We start from the raw sequence: 17,383 nt of genomic DNA, 5'->3' as shown, positions 1-17,383 counted from the left end.
TCTGCAGATGGGGTAACAGGGCCCTCAAATCACCAAAGAGGTGTATCTTTGCAGGATTAAGCTTCTACGAAATGCAGAAGTATGATCAAACAAGGTGGAAAAGAAAACTGGAGAGTAACCCTGGTGATACTAACAACTTTGTTTTGCTAAATAAACACTAGGCCTGTAATACTCACTCAACATACCTGGAAGTAAGCCCCATTGAATTCAATAGCACTGAATTCTGAATAGACACAGTTGGGACTGAGCAGTAACCATGCCTTTTAGATAGGCATTGTGTCTATCTAAAAGGTATCTAAATGCCACAGCCCAGTTAGGGAATGGAGTTAAATAGTGAGCCTTGAACAACAGCTTTGCTCTGTGTGCCAAGTTGACCAGGCTTAAGATATGCAGTCAGTGCCGGATTTAAATATAAGCTAAACAAGTTATAGCTTAGGGCCCCACTCTCTTGGGGTCCCCCCAAAAAAATTAAAGGGGAAAAAAAACTGGATGTACATTTCCAATATATATATAACACAAATAAAATAAAACCTACATACAGCAACAGTGTTTTGTGTTGTGTAGGTTCCAAAATGTAAGTTACTTTAATAAAATACGTATTTTGTTATGTGCAAATGGCTTTAGATGCCTTTAGATGCCTATTAGGTCCGTAAATTACCATATAGCATATATTGTCACAAAAAACAGTGACAATTTGTTGTTGACAAAGGACAGCTGGACATATAAAGGGCCCCATTCCCTTCAGTAGCTTAGGGCCTCATCAAACCTAAATCCGGCCCTGTATGCAATTCAGGAACCCTTCTTTCCAAGAATACTAGGATGAACCACCAGACCACAACCTGGGGTATATCATTGCAAGGGAATATAAGGACCAGACAAAAATGAAGGTTAAAATAGTGAATATATTACCCTACCTAGCTTGAGGGGAAGTTTGGTTTGGTGGAGTTCCCCCTCAGTGAAGAGGCAGAGGGAGGAGAGTAGCTGAGGGATTTATCACCTACTTCTGACAGTGTATGGCACTATTTCCGATATGTATGGCACTGGGTCTCAGCTTACTATTCTGTAGCCCAATCCCTCAGCTGTATATTGTGGAATGGGTTTTAATAGATAGGAACAAATATATTAATTGTAATTTACCCCTCCAGGCGCCCACATGTGTGGGTTGAACAAAGTCCCATTCTTAGCACCAAAATTGAAGCTGGCTCCCCCTTTTCATTTACCTCACTTAACAAAGAAATCAGACAACAGACGGTGGAAGCAAGCTTAAAATAGGATTTACTTATTGGTAGTCTTGAATTGGTTCTCAGCTACAGCAGCAGTAAAAGCTATGCAGGTAAAATACTTATATTTACAGTAGAAAGTCTCAGGCATGCTTTGGATCTGGAGCAAGTGAACATATGTCATCCTGCATGGCTGGTCAAAGAAATTGGGAGGCATTGAGAGAGGGCCTTTTGACCCTCTGGCAGCTATGTTATGAGCTGCTGCAGGGGACTATTTTCTCTTCAGTGCTATATAATATCTATATGAAGCTGTTGGGGATGGTCATGAGGAGTTTTAGGGCAAGGTGCCATCAGTCTGCTGATGACACTCAGCTCTATTTCTCCATAACATCTGAATCAGGAGGGGCCATTTGGCTGGGCACACTGGTGAAATAGATGAGAAAAACAAGCGGAGCTTGCATCCTGGCAAGATGGAGGCACTGTGGGTGAGGAATTCCCATGTCTCAAAAACTGGTCAGCTGCCTACCCTGGATGGGGTTGCACTCCTCCTGAAGGAGCTGCTTCTGGATCCAGCTGTCACTGGAGGCTCAGGTAGTCTCTGTGGCTAGAAGTACCTTTGACCAGCTGTGACTGGTTTGATAGCTATTACTGGACCAGGAAAGCCTTGCCACAGTAGTTCTTGAATTGGTTACTTCAAGGCTGGATTACTGCAATGTGCTGTATGTGGGTCTTCCCGTGTGCTTGATTTGGAACCTGCAGCTAGTGCAGAATGCTGCAGCACGATTGCTAACAGGAAAGGGCCTTGTCAGCATATAACACCTGTGCTCAGAGATGTGCACTGTTTGCCGATTTGCTACCAGTCCAGGTTACTGTTAGTATGCATAAAGGTAAAGGGACCCCTGACCGTTAGGTCCAGTCGTGGAGGATTCTGGGGTTGCTACGCTCATCTCGCTTTACTGGCCAAGGGAGCCGGCGTACAGCTTCCAGGTCATGTGGCCAGCATGACTAAGCCCAATGGCGTAGCGTGGGGGGTGCAGGGGGGCCGGCCGCACCGGGCGCAACATCTGGGGGTTAGGGGGCGCAAATCCACAGGTTAGGGGGCACAAATCCATGGGTTAGGGGGTGCAAATTACTCGCCGTGTCCCGGGTGCTGACAACCCACGCTACGCCACTGACTAAGCGGCTTCTGGCGAACCAAAGCAGCGCACGGAAACGCCGTTTACCTTCCCACCGGAGTGGTACCTATTTATCTACTTGCACTTTGATGTGCTTTCGAACTGCTAGGTGGGCAGGAGCAGGAACCGAGCAATGGGAGCTCACCCTGTCGCGGGGATTCGAACCGCCGACCTTCTGATCGGCAAGCCCTAGGCTCTGTGGTTTAACCCACAGCGCCACCCATGTCCCATATATACATATGCATAGCCCTTAATAATTTAATAATTTGGGATCAGTTTACCTACAAGATCACTTTTTCTTATTTTTTTTTATAATAATTTTTATTGGTTTTTTAACAAAAAGGCAAACAAAACACAAAACAAAAACATATAAAAAACATTTAAAACATGACTTCCCCATACCTCCCTTTCACTGCATCCTTGTTTTACAACTCTTTAGCAACCCTTCAGTCAATTTCTCTAGTAGTTTTCTTTAAGTTTCCTTAATGTTAATGTTTACAGCTGTAATTCTCTATTTCTTACCCCCAGACATCTTATCAGTCCTCAATTTTACAACAATTTTTAAGATATATTTTAAATTTCTTCCAGTCCTCTTCCACTGTCTCTTTCCCCTGGTCACGGATTCTGCCGGTCATCTCTGCCAGTCCCATAAAGTCAATCACCTTTGTCTGCCATTCTTCCAGAGTAGGTAGTTCTTGCATCTTCCAATACTTTGCCAACAGGATCCTTGCTGCTGTGGTCGCATACATAAAAAAAGTCCTATCCTTCCTTGGCACCAACTGGCCGACCATGCCCACAAGATCACTTTTTCTTACATGTGCCCACTTGACAGCTTTGATTGGTGGAATTGGCACCACTACAGGGGCCACATAATACCCTTCCTGCATTGGAACAAACTCGGTCATTTAGTGTGGCAGGGCAGAAAGAGAACTGAGATAATAAATCAAGTCACACTACCCTATCTCTCCAGGTCATATACCAGGGTAATCAAAGCAGTCTCTTTCCTTGATCTGAAGCCAGATTTAAATAGGTACAGAGAAGTATGTGAGTTTAATCATATTGTGGCTGACAGTCACTATGAGGTCATGAAATTCTTGTATTCAGTTGTTACACAACCAACACTTCATAATAGTGGCACTTGGTCACATCTTTGCAGAATTCTATTACTGTGAGAGGAAGACGAATGAGAAAAGAAGGTTGAAACGAAAACTGGAGTGCAACTATGTTAGTATTGACTTTTCTGCTTTGCAGCTGCTTATGTCAGTGTGATTCTCAACATCTATATTCATGTTAGTCTCATCAAGTCTGCTTAGCAGGCTTTATAGGAACTTGCCAGAGATAATTTGGGGTATCTCTGCTTGCTTCTCCCAACAACATCCATTCAGTAATCAAATTGGGAAGCAGATGTGGCCACCCTTCATATTTTGTGATGGTTGCAAAGGAATGAAAAGGGGAAGAGGAGAGAAAAGGCAGAAATTCGGACCGCCACTTGCCTGTGAATATTTTTCTCCCCCTCCCCCAATATGGCAAAGGGTTAGTCATAAGAGGCTGTTGCAACAAAAATAATAAAGAGTCTTGTGCTGCCTTAAAAACTAACAGGTTTATCATAGCAGAAACTCTCATGGTCTAGAGTTGACTTCATCAAATCTAAATTATGCCACAATATAAATCTTTAAGGTGCAACAGACTCTTTGTTTTACTCTCTCCAAAAGCATTGACTTCTTATTCTCATTTGCTTGAGTATTACTCAGCCCAAGTCTGGCAAAGGGAGCAAAGAAATTCAGAGGGAAAGCCTCCTCTTGACCTACAGGTCCCTAGACATCTATGCCCACCAGCCAGTTACTGGTAAGATCCTTATCCCATTCACTTAATTCCCTCCAGTTGCCAAAAATTGTGGGAGTAGAATCTAATGACAAGAACATCCTTGCCTGACAGGTGATCATTTGAAGCTTTCCTACAGCTATTACAAAATCTAGGTACCTTAATAGTAACTGTAAGTTATGTTTGATTTTGACAGGTTGAAAGGAATAATAGCTTATATTGATAATGTGATACCAGAAGAAGGCGTATCGCCTTCCAGCTCTGCTGGTGTAACCAAGAAACCCTACAGACTTTCCAAGGAGCTTGGAACAATTTTTATTGCAACTATTCCAGTCAGCATCTTTGCATTCATAGCGAATGTAATTGTCTTTTGGCTTTTCTGCTACAAGATCAAACACACTAACTTAACCCCCTATTTTTTAAATCTTACTATTGCAAATATTCTGACAAGCTTCTGCAGTGCTGAAGTTGCTTTTTTATATTCTATAAATGTACGTCTAGTTTCTCCAATTCAACGTCTAATCCAGATGCTCTATATATGTGCCTATGACACCAATTTATACATCTTTACAGCTCTCACTGTTGAAAGGTACATCACTGTCTATTTCCCAGTCTGGTGGCAACATCACCGGCCTGAGTATTTCTCAATCATACTGTGTGTGATTTTATGGATGTTGTCTTGCAATCTGTCACTTCTGTACTTTTTTTTCTGCTTCCCAAAATTCTTCATAACCGCTAAGGAATTTAAATCTCAGTGTGGAACTTCAAGTATAATATCCTTAATAACTGAGGTGGTTCTTGTCCCATCCAGCGTGTTGTTTTTCTCTTTGGCCATTTGGATCAGAACCCTAAGATCACAGCAAAAGCCTCGAGAAAGACTTGACATTACCATTGTGGCCATAGCAACAGTGATTCTTATCTTCAATGTCCCAACCAGAGCTACATTTACTTTTTCATTTTGGAATCTCTCAGTAGATTTGACTACATTGAAAATCATTACTGTGTTACTGGATTCAATCTGCTGCAATGCCATTGCTATTGTGTACCTTATTGTTGGATGCTGGAAGAGGTGGGAAGCCTTAAAGTCCTTCCATATGTTACTTGAGGGAGCACTGGAGGATACAGAAAACATGCCAGAGTCAACCAAAACAGATGAGGTGCAAGCCTGAAAATATCTCTGGCATCAGAAGCCAACCCCCCCAACCTCTGCATCAGATGATTATAGAAAAACATGGACATTCTTTCACAGTTCCAGAATAAATTTATTACGAATGCTTTGATGTTGTGTTCATTATTTCTAATGCACCCATCTAGGCCCTATACCAGGGCAATCTCCAGTCCGGATGGCTTCTTATGCAGAGCCAGTTGGTGGGCTGAGTGTCAAAATCAGAGGGCGGAGGTGACTGAGCCACCAGACACCGAGTTTGACATTTCTCAGTGTGGTCAATAAGCAGGGATCCTACAAAGGAAGCAAAAGTGCAGTCAAGGTAACTGGACAGCGGAAAAAGGCAAGCAGACAACCACTATGAAAAGGGGGTCAGATAGAATCAGAGAACTGTAGAGTTGGAAGGGACCACGAGGGTCATACAGTCCACCCCCTGCAATGCAAGAATCTTTGTTCAACGTGGGGCTTGAACCCATAACCATGAGATTAAGAGTCTCATGCTCTACCAACTGAGCTATCACAGCTTCATGAGGTGGATGGACAATAGATGAGGAAAGCGAGAAGCCAGGAAGCCCAGAGAAAAGAAGTATGTTGGTGGATATATATCTGGAATGACTGAGAACAGCATCCAGTACATACATCTCTGAGGAAGACCTTTCTAGCTAATGCTAGAGAAGTAGCCTGGTGTTGTCAATGCTGAACAGAACATTTTGAAGTGCAAGAGCTCACCATGGTATCTCCCATAGGCTAACCATGCTGCCGCCAGATCTGTTCATATAAACATCTGCATGTACATATTTTCCCCAACTCATGCAATTTGTTTTATGTGCCTGAAACGGCCTCGGTCCTGTATACCTGAAGGAGCGTCTCCACCCCCATCGTTCAGCCCGGACACTGAGATCCAGCGCCGAGGGCCTTCTGGCAGTTCCCTCATTGCGAGAAGTGAGGCTACAGGGAACCAGACAGAGGGCCTTCTCGGTAGTGGCGCCCGCCCTGTGGAACGCCCTCCCATCAGATGTCAAAGAGATAAAGAATTACCTGACGTTCAGAAGACATCTTAAGGCAGCCCTGTTTAGGGAAGTTTTTAATATGTAATGCTGTACTGTTTTTAACACTGATTGGGAGCCGCCCAGAGTGGCTGGGGAAACTCAGCCAGATGGGCGGGGCATAAATAATAAATTATTATTATTATTATATTATTATCTTCTTCCCAGGCTGAGAGGAAAAATGGTGAGAACAGGTTATTTATTGGGAAAGAGTGACTTTTGCAGCTGTTGTTAAAGTTGCAAAACAACGAAGCACGGGATGGAGCAATGGATAAATTTCTGGAACAACAATGGGATATCAGCTCCGTCCAAGGCATGACAGATAACAGCAACAACCAGGGGGAGGGGGGAAGAAGAGAGACATAACATCTTACAAGGACAGGAAGAAACACAATGGACAGAACAATTGCCACACACAGGAAGAAAAAAGATATAGTCTGAGTTCCTCGCTTGCAGTTTTATAACTCATTTAATGTGTCAACATGAATAGAAGTTATTAATACTGCATTTGTTGAATAAGGGATTGTTATTATGATCAGAATGTAATGGTTATTAATACTCCAGTTGTTGTATAAGAGATTGTTATTATGATCAGAATGTAATGGAAATTAATAAGATTTTGAATGCAGAATTAAAGCAAATTATCAAGCCATCAATCTTTATCTAAATTATCAGTATTTGAACGATTGGTAATAATAATTGTATTATAAATTGGTATTCTTATAATGAGGCTATTATTGAATTGTAATTGAAAAGTAATATAAATGCGCGCACACACACACACATATATAGAGAGAGAGTTCTCCCCAGAGCCTGTAGGAAGGCATCCCAGAATCTGGTTAGCAAGGTGGAGAACTTAAAAGCTCCTTCTGTAGTGGGAAAACCAGGCACACTTTTAAACTCTCCACCCTGCTTACCATGCTCTGGGAGACTCTCTTGCAGGCCCTGGAAGTTCTCACAAGATTTCACAAAGCTGTCCAAGATCTTGCCAGAGGCTCCCAGAGCTCATTATTTGCAGCCCTTCCTCATATGCCCCTTCCATGGGAGGTTTGGAAGGTGGCAAGAAAATAGCAGGCCTTTTCCAGTGATGGTCCCTGCATGGGAAATGCTCTGTCTGGGAAAGCACACCTGAAACCATTCTTATCTAGTTCTAGGTGCCAGGCAAAGAATTTTCTGCCCCACTCCTAGGCTTTTGGACCTTAATTTAAAGAATATTGTGGCCTTTTTAGTTGGGCAGGGCTTGTAACCCTGACTAGGTCTCTGAGCTAGGGCTAAGGACAAATGCTCCACGATGCATCGTTCACCTGCCTTCTGCTGTGGCTGAGCAGTTAGAGAATTTCCATGTGCAATATGTGGACCGTAAAAAAGTTGTTTCCTTTCCCTTGGTGGAAATGGAAGCCTTCAAAACTTTTTTAGAAACCATGCAAGGAATGGCCCCAGTACCACTTTCTGGTATCTCTCCACCATTCAGGAATGGAACCAGTCCAGACTGTTGAAGAGGTTACGATGACTGATGATATGAAAAGATCTCCAGAGAACTGAGATAAAAAATGAGGCAGAGGCGTTGGCTTCTCTAGTGGATGGGGGGGGGGCTGGTGTGACATTATGCAATGTGGTGAGGAGCCGGGGTGAGGCCAAACACCCTGGCCCCCTCAAAACATACATTTGGGGGGCTGAAACTGCCTTGGCTCCTAGGAGTCAGTGCCTATGAAATGAGGTCACTCTGTTCTGTGAACTGCCCTGAGACCTCAAGGTATAGGGAGGTATATAAATGCAATATAAATAAATAAATAAATAATCAATCAATCAATCAATCTCTCCAGGTACATTTCATCTACCAGGGAAACCAAAGCAGTCTCCTTCGCTTCATTTGAAGCTATATGTATATAGGTACAAGGTGATATCACTGTGAGTGTAACTATATCGCACCTGACAATAGTTGTGAGGTCATGAGATTCTAGTATTCAGTTTGTTACATAAGTCACACTTCATAGGAGTGGAACTGGTCATATTATGCAGAAGCATGGTCAAAGAAGTTTGAAATGAAAATTGAAGTACAATCTCGTTAGTACTGACTCTTCTGTCTTGCTACTGCTTCCGTGAGTTTGATTTTTAAACACCCACATTTCTGCTAGTTCCCCTCATCATCTATCTGTTTAGCAGGTCTTGTAGGAACCTGCAGAATTAATTCTGACTGTATGTCGTCTATTTCTCCAAAGAGAACCCAATCAGCGATCAGATCTTTAAGCAGTTTACTACATAAATAATATACAGTGGTGCCTCGCAAGACGAAATTAATTCGTTCTGCGAGTTTTTTCGTCTTGCGAATTTTTCATCTTGCGAAGCACGAAATCCCATAGGAATGCATTGAAATTCAATTAATGTGTTCCTATGGTCAAAAAAAGTCCAAACAAAGCCAAATTTGGTACAACAAGAGTTTATTAACTGCTCTTTAAAGTCACACATACTGTAAAGAGCAGTTCAAAAATTGAAGGAAAAATAAATTAAGTTTCTAAACATGACAGAAAAACATTTAAAAATCAACAAAGTGTACCGTACATTTTCTAAGACTCTGGGGGACCACTCGAAGAAGGTTCCTCTTCCACTCTTTGCTTCTTGCTGAAGAACCTGTCCATGGTCTGCTGCTTCATCCGCCTTTTCAGCACCTTCCTGAAAGGCGACATGACCCTCGTATCAAAAGTGTTCCCAAGGTCATGTGCCAGGTCCTTGTCAGGGTGGTGCCGCTGTGCAAAAGCCTGCACATCCTTCCACTTCTGGCAAATGTCCCTCAGTTCTTTGGAGGACAGCCGTTCCTCAGTTGCTTCCTCCTCTTCCAGCGAGGCCCGCTCCTGCGCAGCCTCTGCCTGCAGTTCGACCAGCTCCTGGGTGGTCAGCTCGTGGTTGTGCTTCTCCACCAGCTCGCTGACGTCCTCCTCTGTGACCTCCAGTCCCATGGTCCTCCCCAAGGCAACAATGTCCTGCACCACTGTTGACTCTGGTGCATCAGAGTCACTTGGTGCCACACAGTCCGGCCACAGGCTGCGCCAAGCGCAATTCAAATTTCTCTGGCTGATCCCGTCCCAGGCCGTGGTGATCATCTTCAAGCAGGTGACGATGTCGAAGTGGTCCTTCCAGAATTCCCGCAGGGTGATGGTGGTGCAGTCAGTCACCTCGAAGCATCGCCTGAAAAGCTCCTTGGTGTAGAGTTTTTTGAAATTGGCGATGACCTGCTGATCCATCGGCTGGAGCAGTGGCGTGGTGTTAGGCGGCAGGAACATGATGTTGATGAAGCTGAACTCCTCCAACAAGTCCTCCTCAAGGCCTTTAGGATGAGCAGGAGCATTGTCCATCAGAAGCAAAGCCTTCAGCGGCAGGTCGTTGTCCAGCAGGTACTGTTTGACAGCAGGGCCAAAAGCAAGATTGACCCAGTCCACAAACAGCACACGTGTGACCCAAGCCTTGCTGTTGGATCGCCACATGACACTCAGCTGCTCCTTGTTGACCTTGTGTTTCTTGAAGGCCCGTGGGTTCTCCGAGTGGTACACCAGCACTTCAGGTCGCCGCTTGCGTTGGCACAGAAGAGCAGGGTCAGACGGTCCTTCATGGGCTTGTGGCCAGGCAACTTGGCCTCCTCCTGTGTGATGAAAGTCCTTTTGGGCATCCTCTTCCAAAAGAGCCCGGTCTCGTCGCAGTTGAAGACCTGCTGTGGAACGTAGCCCTCCGTCTTCACAACCTCCAGGAACTCCGCTGCAAAGTCTTCAGCCGCAGGAACATCAGAACTGGCAGCCTCTCCATGCCTGACCACGCTGTAGATTCCAGATCTTGTCTTGAACCGGTCAAACCAACCTCTGCTTGCCTTGAAGACTTCTGGCTCACCTGAGGTTCCTGGCTGTTCCCAGACGAGGTCTGCATGCAAGGCCTTGGCCTTCTCGCAAATGACGGCCTCAGTCACTGTGTCCCCTGCACGCTGCTTCTCTTCTAACCAGATGAGCAGCAACTTCTCGACCTCCTCCAGAACAGCTGGGCGGTTCTTCATGATCCTGGTGACTCCCTTGGCTGCATCCGTCGCAAGGATCTTCTCCCTCATCTTCAGGATGGTCCCGATGGTCGATGGATTCCTGCTGTACTCCCTGGCGAGGTCTGTCACACGCATTCCACCGTCGTGCTTCCGAATGATCTCCTTCTTCATTTCCAGCATCACCTTCTCCTTCTTTCTCTCGCCAGCCTCTGCAGCAGCAGTCTTCTTGGGTCCCATGGCAGCACAGCTTCTTCGGAAACTCAGAAAAGAAAAAAAAATCAGTGCTTCACTTCCAAAAAATTCAAAAGCCCCCAGCCACCCACCACACAGAAAATCAAACCCAGAACCAAGTCCTAGAATTCCGAACACCCCAACCCAAAATCCAAAAACCCCCCAAAAAGTTTTAAAAGTTTAACTTACGAAATGGCTGCAAATCACCAAAGTCTTCAAAATCCTCAAATGGCTGCAAAAGAAGTTTTGGAAAAGCTTTAAAAATCACCAAAGTCTTCAAAAACCTCAACTGTTCCCCCAGCCACTCACCCACCACACAGAAATTGCAAGCCCCTCCCCAACTGTTGCAAACCCCTCCCCAACTGTTCCCCCAGCCCCTCCCCAACTGTTGCAAACCCCTCCCCGACTGTTCCCCCAGCCACCCACCACACAGAAATTCAAACCCAGAATTTTTTTTTAAAAAAAAACCACATGGCCCAATGGTCACAGAAAATCATAAAAATTCAAAAAAAACCCAAAACCCCACACAAGCTCCCAGATTCTTTCAAACCCCTCCCCAACTGTTCCCCCAGCCACCCACCACACAGAAATTCAAACCCAGAATTTTTTTTTAAAAAAACCAACATGGCCCAATGGTCACAGAAAATCACAAAAATTAAAAAAAAACCCACACAAGCTCCCAGATTCTTGCAAACCTCTCCCCAACACCAAGTCCTTGAATTCCAAACACTCCAACCCAAAATCCAAAAAAAGTTTAAAAAGTTTAACTTACCAAATGGCTGCAAAAGAAGTTTTGGAAAAGCTTCAAAAATCAGCAAAGTCCTCAAAAACCTCAAAAAAGGCTACCACACCACGTGCTATGTGTTGCTCCTCGAAGTTCAAGTCGCAACTGCACCTCTTCAAGCAATGCACCCTGGGTATTAACGGTTTTACGAAAAAGGAAACAAACTTGCAAGACGTTTTCGTCTTGCGAAGCAAGCCCATAAGGAAATGCGTCTTGCGAAGCACCTCAAAAAACGAAAAACTCTTTTGTCTAGCGAGTTTTACGTCTTACGAGGCATTCGTCTTGCGGGGCACCACTGTATACCTAGCCTTTGTACTTTTGTGATGGGTACAAATGACAGAGGGGCAATGAGAAAAGGCAGAAAATCTTATATCTGTTATCGCAAAAAATAAAATAAAATAAAAATAATCCTGAAGTAAAAGTTATGTTCTATTATGCTACTGAAACTTTATTTTCCCCATAACAAAAATATTAAAATTCTAGTTGCTGCTAACGAGGGAGAAGGGGTGAAGGCTAAACTTTTATTATTGACCTATTAAACTGCATTTTTGTTGGAATCCATTTTGCTCAGGCAATATATGAAAGGCCTCCAAGTGGAGTTAGCTTGTTTTTGCAACTGCTCAGCATTTAGTTGAAGTCAGCAGTTGCTAATCTTAAAATACATATACAGTGGTACCTCAGGTTAAGTACTTAATTCATTCCAGAGGTCCGTACTTAACCTGAAACTGTTCTTAACCTGAAGCACCACTTTAGCTAATGGGGCCTCCTGCTGCCGCCGCACCACCGGAGCACAATTTCTATTCTCATCCTCAAGCAAAGTTCTTAACCTGAGGTAATATTTCTGGGTTAGCGGAGTCTGTAACCTGAAGTGTATGTAACCTGAAGCGTATGTAACCCGAGGTACCACTGTACCTTAAAATGCCTTACTGCGGCTGCTGTGAGTGTGGAGGAAGCAAGTGTGGGCCCCGGTCCCTAGGCCAGATGGGAAAAGGCCTAGCAGCAGGGAGCGCGGCCCACACTTGCTTCAGGCCGTGGTGGATGTTCTCCTGGAGACACCTAGTTTGGTTGTTCTAGGGGATTTTAACACCCATGCTGACACGACCTTATAGGGGGCCGCTCGGGACTTCACAGAAAGCATGGCATCCGGGGCTGTCCCTGAATAAGTCTGGCCCAACTCATAACCGCGGACATGCCTTGGACCTGGTGTTCACCTCTATGGATGTTAGTGATCTGACACTAAGTAAAAGCTAAACTAAAGAAGTGCCATGGTCAGATCACTTCCTGGTGCAACTGGACTTCTCTGCGTCCCTTCTCCTCTGTAGGGAGGTGTGACCGATTCAGATGGTCCGCCCCCGCCACTTAATGGATCCAAATGGTTTCCAGAGAGTGTAGGGTATGTTTTATCCCATGTTGATGGCCTTTCAGCTGATTCCCTGGTGGTCCGTGGGATGCGGAGTTAACCAGGGCTATTGACTGTTTGGCTCCGAAGCGCCCTCTCCAATTACATGGAGCCCGGACAGCCCCATGGTTTTCCCTAGAGCTGAGGGTGATGAAACAATTGCTGAGATGGCTAGAGCACCAGTGGCGGAAAACTTATTCTGAATTGGACCGGAAACAGGTTAGAGCTCAATGTTGAGCCTACCAAAGGGCAATAACGATGGCGTAGAGGACTTTCTTCACCGCCTCTATTGCATATGAAGAAAGTAGCAAAGTAGTAGCAGGAGACTCTTTCAGGTGGTTAACAGAACCACCTTTGCCATCGGGGCCTAGAAAAGACCCCAATATCTCCTGCAATGATTTTGCAAAGTTTCTTGCAGATAAAGTCTCTCTGTTTCAGAAAGAGGTAGACTCCACCGTGGGAGCAGGGCCGGAGTGGGGAAGTGCTAGAGTCCTGTCTAGTCAAGTTGCATAGAATCAGTTCCAATCTGTTACCTCTAAGGATGTGAACATGCTGCTTAGACAAGTGAAACCAACCACCTGTCTCCATGATCCTTGCCCATCGTGGCTAATAAAAGCGGGCCGGGAAGGGCTGAGCGATGGGCTCTGTGGGGTGGTGAATGCTTCCCTCTGTGAGGGAGCCGTCCCAGCCACGCTAAAAGAGGCGGTTATTAAACCACTTCTTAAAAAAACATCTTTAGACCCGGCTAATATGGCCAACTATCGCCAAGTCTCAAATCTTCCATTTTGGGGCAAGGTGATTGGGCGGGTGGTTGCTGAACAACTCCAAGCACGCCTGAAGGATGCGGACCATTTGGATCCCTTCCAATCGGGATTCAGACCTCATCATGGGACTGAAACTGCCTTGGTCACGCAGGTTGATGATCTCCGGTGGGTTAGGGACAAAGGTGAAAGCTGTTTCCTAGTTCTGCTGGATCTCTCAGCAGCCTTTTATACCATCGACTATAACATCCTACTGCACCATCTAGAGAAGTTGGGAGCACTGTTATACAGTGGTTCTGCTCCTTTCTCCTGGGCCGTGTCCAGAAAGTGGTGATGGGGGATGAGTGTTCAAACCCCTGGGCTCTCACGTGTGGGGTCCCTCAGGGTTCCATCCTCTTCCCCATGCTTTTTAACATCTATATGGAGCTGCTGGGAGAGATTATCAGGGGAGAGGTCTGCACGATGCTAATGAAAGAGAGGAGGCGGATTTAGCATGGCTTTCCCGATCGGGGAAGGGGGCGGCTGCCGGGGACGGAGGGAGGCAAGAAGGAGCCATGTCTCTGACAAGGGAAGGCGGAATCAGTATCAGCAACAGCAACAGCAACAGCAACTATTTTCAAATTCTTACTTTGAGTATTCTACCATAGGATAGTGCTTTGTCCCACTTAAACTAAGCATTCATATGAATTCATCTCTGAATTTTCTAAGATTTTGCTTGGAAAAAAATGTTCCCCCCCCCCCAATTATATTAACTGAGTCACTTAAGTCACTCCTTACTCATATTTTTGCTAAACTAAAAAGTCCTGAATGCTGCAACCATTCCTCATGGGGGGGGTGTGTGGGAAGTGGAATACTGAAAAACTCAATACCTTAATAATTACAAATTATATGTGATTTCTATAGGTTGAGAAGAAAAATGGAATACATTGATAATGTCATGATGGCAAAAGCAAACACCTTGTCTTCCCACACTGCTGGTGCACCCAAGAAAATGGTCAAATACATGGAGGCTTCATATTATTTCAGATTAAATATGCTGATTGCATCTGTTCCCATCTGCATTGGTGGATTAATAGCTAATGCAACTGTCTTGTACCTTTACTGCTGCAAGATCAACAAGCCAAAGTTAGGCCCATATTTTTTAAATGTGACCTTTGCAAATCTTATTATAATCTTGTGCAACCTTGAAGTGGCTGCTTTTTTTCTCGGAGACATGAAAACCCCTACAGTAATCCAACGTGTAATGGAGATGCTTCATATTTTTGCATATGATACCACCTTATATATCTTCACAGCTCTCACTGCTGAAAGGTTTCTCACTGTCTATTTCCCAGTCTGGTGGCAACATCACCGGTTCAAAGATTTCTCTGTCACAATGTGTGCGATTTTGTGGATGGTTTCTGGCCTGGAGTCACTTATGGCATATTTTTCCTGCTATCCAAGATATGAAACCATTAATGATAACACTGCCATCTGTACAATTGCAAATATAGTGGAAGTCATCATGGAAGCCATCGTTTTTTCCCCCAGCTTGTTCTTCTTCACTTTGTCCATTTGGATCAGAAGTCGAAGACCACAGCAAAAGCCTCTAGCAAGACTTGACATCACCATTGTAGTCACAGCTATTCTGATTCTGATTCTCAGTGTCCCAACTAGATTACTTCATTCTATTTCATATTGGGTGGAATCAATGAACTGGTATCTGTTGACGACCACTGCTCTGTTACTGGATACTTGCACCTGCAGCAGCATTCCTTTTGTATTGCTCATTGTTGGAAGCTGGAAGGGGCAGAAAGGCTTTGAAGCCTTCTGTATGTTTCTTGAGAGGGCTTTAAAGGACACTGAAGACACATCAGAGCCAACAGCAGCGGACCAGGAGCAGGCATGACAATATCCTTGGCCTCAGAAGTAATTTCTTTTTAAAAATAAAATAAAATGTATACGTTTTATGGAGAAAAAATGACATTCCTTCCAAGTTTCAGAATAAATTTATTTCAAATACTTTAAGGTTGTTCTTTACATTGATTCTAACACACCCACCTAGGTGTGGCACTAGGGCCACTTTCTCCTTTGGATGGCCAACTAGGCAGAGGCAGCAGGTGGCCTGAAAGTAGAGGACTATAGTCAAAACTAGAGGGCAAAGGTGACTGAGCCACTAAAGACTGACAGTGATCACCATTTCTCAATGTGGTCATTTAGTAAAGGTCCTCAAGGGAGAGCAGAAGTGTGGACAAGACAATCAGACAGTTGAGAAGGGCAAGCAATCAATACGAAAAAGAGGTTAGGAGTGGCTACAGAGGATGGAAGTGAGGAGTCTGGAAGACCAGAGGAAAGAAAGAGACCTCTTGGTGTTATCACTGCTGCAGGGATAAGATCTTAAGTACAGGTGCTCACCGTAACACTTCCATTGCCATGCTATGATCAGTTCTGCTCCTGTATCTATACACACATTTGCATGTATAGTGGAACCTTGGTTTTCGAAAGTAATCCGTTCTGGAAGACCGTTCGACTTCCAAAACATTCAAAACTTGAAAACTGAATACGGAATCCTCAGTACAACAGGGAAACTCAAAATGGAAGCCACGTGGCATGTTCGGCTTCTGAAAATCATTCAAAAACCGAAGCAGTTACTTCCGGGTTTTCGGCGTTCAAAAGCCGAAACGTTCGACAACGGAGACATTCGAAAACTGAAGTTCCACTGTAAATATGTGTTGTCCATGCGTATTCACGAAAAGGCTCATTTTGGGGAATTAGCAATACTACTCTTCAGATATTTGAGACTGTTAAAAATGTAAGGACATAAATTGACCCTTCTGAATCAGGCCCACACCCCATCTCGGCCCCTTCTCATGGAAGCCAGCCAGGTGCCTGGGAGAAGCCTTCAAGTTAAGGCATAAGCACAACAGCATTCTCCCCCACTTGTTTCCAGCTAGTAGCCAGAGGCATAGTGTCTCTTGACAGTGAAGGTAGAACACAGACATGTAGCTAGGAGCCATGAATAGCCATATCCTCCATTAATAGCCTTATCCAGCTGCACCTTTAACTCACAGATTAACTCACACCACCTCCTTGGTCACTTCCATTGCCCTTTTCTGAACTGTTCCTGAACTGTGTCCAATTCCACAATAACCCTTTTGAAGTGAACTGACTGAATTGTACACAGTATTGCAAATGCAGTCACACTATATTAGGATTGCCATGTTTCAAAAAGTGAAAATCCAGACACAAAAGTTGTTGAGCTTATTTTAATCAAATTCATTAAAATCTACACTACCGGCATGGCTATGTCCAGAAGATTCTGGACGTGTGGCAATCCTGCTATAGATTTGTATAACTGCATTATGGTATCAGCATAATTCCTTTCCCTAGCATGGAATTCGTTTTTTTTTCTTCACAGCAGCAGCACAGCTTTACTGGTACAAAGAAATTATTGCATTGGCTTTAGTAAATCTGCTTCGTTTGATGAATATCTTGTGGATTAATATTACTGTACTTTCTTCAGAGAGTTTGCATTAAGCACACAACAGCTACAATTATATTTACTTATAAATATTAAAGGCAGAGCTTCACAAACTAAGATTCACTGGAAATATAGGTCATCGCTCTGTTTGATTTTGCATTTTAGATTTTTTTGGTTTTGCATTTTAAATTTTTTTGGTTTTGCATTTTAAATGTTTTTAAAAAATAAAAAATGAATTAAGTTTTTAAAGTAGTATCATGCTGATATATATTGATTTAGAAGCAACACAAGCAGCTCTTGGGC

At 44.1% G+C, this 17,383-nt stretch overlaps 3 protein-coding genes and 1 long non-coding RNA gene across 6 annotated transcripts in view; 2 read left to right on the top strand and 2 right to left on the bottom strand.

Annotated features, from left to right (window-relative positions):
- The window catches only part of ACAT2 (acetyl-CoA acetyltransferase 2), an 833,137-nt gene that overhangs the window by 644,858 nt on the left and 170,896 nt on the right, over window positions 1-17,383 (bottom strand). The gene's annotated exons all lie outside the window — the stretch shown is intronic.
- The window catches only part of PNLDC1 (PARN like ribonuclease domain containing exonuclease 1), a 52,155-nt gene that overhangs the window by 646 nt on the left and 34,126 nt on the right, over window positions 1-17,383 (bottom strand). The window contains exon 20 of one of the 2 annotated variants that reach the window (XR_014562526.1): window positions 5,263-5,328. The gene's annotated coding sequence lies outside the window, so the exon portion shown is untranslated. Of the gene's footprint in view, window positions 1-4,426; window positions 5,329-17,383 lie in introns of those variants that run through there. The other variant, XR_014562527.1, reaches the window with a different exon arrangement.
- LOC310841599 lies at window positions 3,548-5,490 on the top strand. Its single transcript, XR_014562580.1, has 2 exons — window positions 3,548-3,619; window positions 4,413-5,490. It is a non-coding gene; the product is annotated as an uncharacterized lncRNA (long non-coding RNA).
- LOC310841504 (proto-oncogene Mas-like) lies at window positions 8,374-15,621 on the top strand. Of its 2 annotated transcripts, none has more exons than XM_083732720.1 (2): window positions 8,374-8,526; window positions 14,524-15,621. In XM_083732720.1, exon 2 carries the CDS (start codon window positions 14,537-14,539, stop codon window positions 15,506-15,508), a length of 972 nt encoding a protein of 323 aa, XP_083588846.1. In that variant the 5' UTR covers window positions 8,374-8,526; window positions 14,524-14,536; the 3' UTR covers window positions 15,509-15,621. The 2 variants fall into 2 exon arrangements, with proteins under 2 accessions (XP_083588846.1, XP_083588847.1); XM_083732721.1 differs by having other exon boundaries at window positions 8,385-8,491.

The sequence above is a fragment of the Podarcis gaigeae genome (genome assembly GCF_964106915.1).
Source record: "Podarcis gaigeae genome assembly, chromosome: 3".
NCBI lineage: Eukaryota > Metazoa > Chordata > Lepidosauria > Squamata > Lacertidae > Podarcis > Podarcis gaigeae.
Note: the sequence above shows the minus strand (reverse complement) of the source record. Positions and strands in the feature narration are given on the sequence as shown.

Coding starts and splice junctions, on each gene's coding strand:
- LOC310841504 (XM_083732720.1), top strand. CDS start 14,537: ATGGAATACATTGATAATGTCATGATGGCAAAAGCAAACACCTTGTCT.